This window comes from Carassius gibelio, chromosome A24 (genome assembly GCF_023724105.1).
Source record: "Carassius gibelio isolate Cgi1373 ecotype wild population from Czech Republic chromosome A24, carGib1.2-hapl.c, whole genome shotgun sequence".
Taxonomy (NCBI): domain Eukaryota; kingdom Metazoa; phylum Chordata; class Actinopteri; order Cypriniformes; family Cyprinidae; genus Carassius; species Carassius gibelio.
Genome location: NC_068394.1, coordinates 23478629 through 23482861, shown reverse-complemented (window position 1 = coordinate 23482861; position 4233 = coordinate 23478629). Strand labels below are relative to the sequence as shown.

The 4233-nt window shown below is 33.2% G+C and overlaps 1 protein-coding gene across 1 annotated transcript; it reads left to right on the top strand.

Moving 5' to 3' along the window:
• Nucleotides 1-304: 304 nt before the first annotated feature.
• Nucleotides 305-2611, top strand: LOC127946060 (galactose-specific lectin nattectin-like). Its single transcript, XM_052542352.1, has 6 exons — nucleotides 305-444; nucleotides 545-638; nucleotides 1160-1239; nucleotides 1523-1645; nucleotides 1816-1927; nucleotides 2402-2611. Exons 2-6 carry the CDS (start codon nucleotides 581-583, stop codon nucleotides 2467-2469), a joined length of 441 nt encoding a protein of 146 aa, XP_052398312.1. The 5' UTR covers nucleotides 305-444; nucleotides 545-580; the 3' UTR covers nucleotides 2470-2611.
• Nucleotides 2612-4233: the final 1622 nt, after the last annotated feature.

Sequence of the window (4233 nt, the reverse complement as noted above, 5' to 3'; positions counted from 1 at the left end):
TAAATATAAAAGATAGATTTTTTTTTTTTTTTATACCATGCAAAGACAAGTGCATTTACTAATCAGATTATGTACAGAACATTGTGAATTACATTGTTTTAAATTTATAAAATTATTCACTTAAGCATTTCTGTGATTTGCCATTCTCTTCACAGTTGTACTACTGAACCTCATCTGGCTGCTGGAGCTTTTCTATGCTCGCTTGACTCGCATCTGATGCTGAGGTGAAGCTGAATTGTGTGTCTGAAAATTCTCACGTTTGATGTGATCATAAAGAGATACGGCAGTTCTGCATCTTAAAAACTGCATTTCCTGTCAAGAAAAAAAGGGGACACAAACTACAGTTTTGAGTGGGGTGGCCCCGGTCCCCCCTGGCTCCACCCATCTGCAATATAAAATGACAAAGATCTGCACTGAGAAACAGACGAATACAGCAAGCTCTCTGTTAGTATTACCAAAATAATACATCCATTACAGCATTTACAATAGCATAAACATAATATTTGTGTTCAGATATGTATAACGTGTTTCATTGTTGTTTCAGATGTGCAGTATTCCTGGCTGATTTCAGTGAGAAACAATGGGAGTCTTGATTGTCTGTGTGTCTCTCTGTCTGCTCTTTGCTCTGAATGCATCAGGTGAGATATGGATCATGACAATACTGCAAGATTTACTGAAAATTCCTAAATACCCTTACTGAATTTTCATTTATCTTCAGCATTTTATTATCTGACCTTTTAACATCAGAACAACTGGAATAAAATTCCTATGTTGTTCAGTTTACCCAGTTTACTTAAAGCTTAATAACTGTTTCTTTTGGAATAACTGCCACTGGCAGAGAAAAAATGCTGTTTTGCTCAAAATCAACATGGCTGTGAGTAACTGTGAAACAAGACTGCTAACATTCAGTAAAAAAAAAAACAATCTTGCACAAGTTGTATTGCTTAATTGAATCAAATATATTTCCCTGCTAATAAAAACACACATCATCAAACAAGTAGTAAATGATGTGAAGGAAGGTTGCATTGTGCTTTTGTCTTGTATAAATAGAAATGGGTGACAAATTGATATGTATGTTTATTTTTGTGAATATATAAAATGCAATGAATTAATGATCACTTAAACTTGCAATAAAACAAATCAAATCTTGATGTAACAGCCTGTCAGTATGGGTGGGCACAACATGAACGAACATGCTTCAGGGTTTTTAACAGTCCATTATCCTGGAGTGATGCAGAGGTATGAAATACTAAACAACATCTGACAGAAAAGTATAATATATATTACCTTATTTGTAGTTGTATTATTATTATTTATTTTTGAAATGTATTAAAAGGTTTTCTTTTTATCTATCTATCTATCTATCTATCTATCTATCTATCTATCTATCTATCTATCTATCTATCTATCTATCTATCTATCTATCTATCTATCTATCTATCTATCTATCTATCTATCTATCTATCTATCTATCTATCTATCTATCTAAAAGCTGTTTCTCCTCATGTCTTAATCTCCTCAGGCAATGTGCTTGACCTATGGTGGGAACCTTGCCTCTGTACACAGTACATTGGAGTATACCTTCATAAAGCGCATGATCTCAAGTTCGAACTCTTACTGGATAGGAGGCAGTGATGCTGTTTTAGTATGTTATTATGTTGCTAATGTATTTGCTTTTTTTGTTCTTTGTGGTGTTTTCCAAGATGAAAATGTAACAATTTACTGTCTAAAATCAAACCAACACTGCTTAAAGTGAAAAGAGTAAAAGTTCAAATTTACACAGAGGTGTAAATATTTGTTCTCTTCTGTTCACAGGAGGGAAAGTGGTTCTGGAGTGATGGGTCCAAAATGAATTTCAAACTTTGGAACCCTAAAGAACCCAACAACCTAGGTGGTTCTGAGGACTGCATTCAGATGAATTTCGGAGGTACATCATTTGAATGATGTGAACATCTTTACATGTTTTCTGTTGTGGAAACTTAATTAAGTATTATTTTAACTCCCATGTGTTCCAGTGTTTAAGTTACAAGCTAGATTTTCTCTATTTGCCTTTCTAAATGTAAGCATTACGGTTAACACATAAGTGTAGTGACCAATTGTCATTATTAATTAGTTGCTTATTATCATGCATATTATTAACATATTGGCTGTTTATACTTAATGTATTTAGTCTACATGACCATTTTCTTCATCCCTAATCCAACTTAATAACTACCTTCATATGTATGAATAAGCAGCAAATTAGGAGTTTATTGAGGCAAAAGTTTTAGTTAATGTTTGGCTAATAGTAAAAAAAAAGAAAAAAAAGAAAAAAGGAACTTAAAATAAAGTGTGACCACATGATGCTAATACCTGTACAATTATTTGTATAATAAAACATCATTTTTCTTTTCCATAACAGCTGCAGGAAATTGGAATGACCAAGTTTGCTCAATCAAGTTACCATTTGTGTGTTCCAAATCTCACTGATCTCTTTCCCTACACCATATTAAATCAGAAGCGGTGTGCCTGTTCAATCTTATTCTGTTATTGCTTCAAACATTTTTGCTATTTTGATGCCTCTGTGTCAAACATCTTTCTTTCTATAACTAAATAAAGCTAAATGCATTCATTTATTGTCCTGAGAATATATTGCATCACAAACAGGGACACAAACAGTCATTGAAATACAACTCCAAGAGGAGTTTTTTCTGATTAATTTATGTATCTTATATTCTGTTATGTTCAGGACTATCACAGGTTTTTTTCTTCAGCCTGTCCTGACTCACAAGTACTGCAGAGACACTAAATGATAGTGAGAAAGCTGAACATGTTTTTATAATTAACCATTTTATATTCAGTCACATGAATCCTCATTTCAAGCATCACCGTTTTCTATGAAAAAAAAAAAAGTGTCAAGTGTTAATAACATTCTTCTTCATCAAAATTAAGGAACACTTCATCCCAAAATTAAAATGTTGAATTAAAACTGAACCTGCTATTATCAGCATTTTCACAACATGGCATATATATATATATATATATATATATATATATATATATATATATATATATATATATATATATATATATATCACAGATAACATTTCATTAGTAATCTTCTGTTCATCTATAATATTATTTATTAATGTTTTAATACTTTTGGGTAAATTATTTATTTGGATCCTTTTTGGATTTTAATTAGCAGCACACTGTGTCTGTAGCTCCTATTTGTAAACAAATGACTACATTTTACATTCTTTAATAATAACAAGAACCTTGGGAGTTGATATTACAGTTTTTCTCAATCGCTTTGGTGCATTTCTTAGATCAAAATGCAATTCTTGATACTTCTTTTACAAATTCTAAATCATCTAGTCACTTGTGCACATCATTAAAGCAATTTCTTATTCCTTTGAACCAATTGCAATTGCTTCTGTACATATTGCAATTGATAATGTACAAGTGTCAGCTTTTTTCCACATTTTCAATTGCTCATGTCATGTTGATCAAAATGTAGTAAATGGTTCTCTGTTGAATAGTCTTACCCCTCAAAATATCTAGGCATTAGTTCTTTGCATAAGCCATTACATGCAAAATTGTTGAACTATTTGTCATAAACTGTTAGGCATAGTTTTAGAATTTTTTTTATTAGACCTTTTGTACAAAGATGTGAATTGATGAATCGTTCAGGTGAAATTGACCCTCACTCAAGGAATATAAAGTGTTAGTTCAACCAACAATCAACCAGTTGTCTAAATTGCTCAAAGGTGCATCTCATGAACAATCAATTGGGAAGCAGACCACATATAGACAGACCACAACACAGAGTTGCAACTTTCCAACAATGGATGGACCAGGAAACAAACAGGGTCAACAGCCAGGAGGAAGAAGAGGAGCAAGGATGCGTGGTGGAAGGTAAAACAGAGGACGAGGCAGAAGAGGACATAGGAGCATATCTGATGACATAAGGGCCACTATTGTAGACCATGTTGTCAATCATGGCCTTACTATGGCTGAAGCAGGTCGAAGGGTGCAGCCGAACATTGGGAGATCAACCGTGTCCTCAATAGTTCAAACGTTTCGAAGAGAGAACCGGTTTGTCCACCAATGTACAGTGCACTGTTACTGTTTATAAGCAGTATACTGTATACTTCCTATAATGCTTCCTATTACAGTAGTCCACTTGTATTTCACAGCATACAGAAATGTACTCTATACTGATAGATACTGCACTTTACATCCACCCAACTG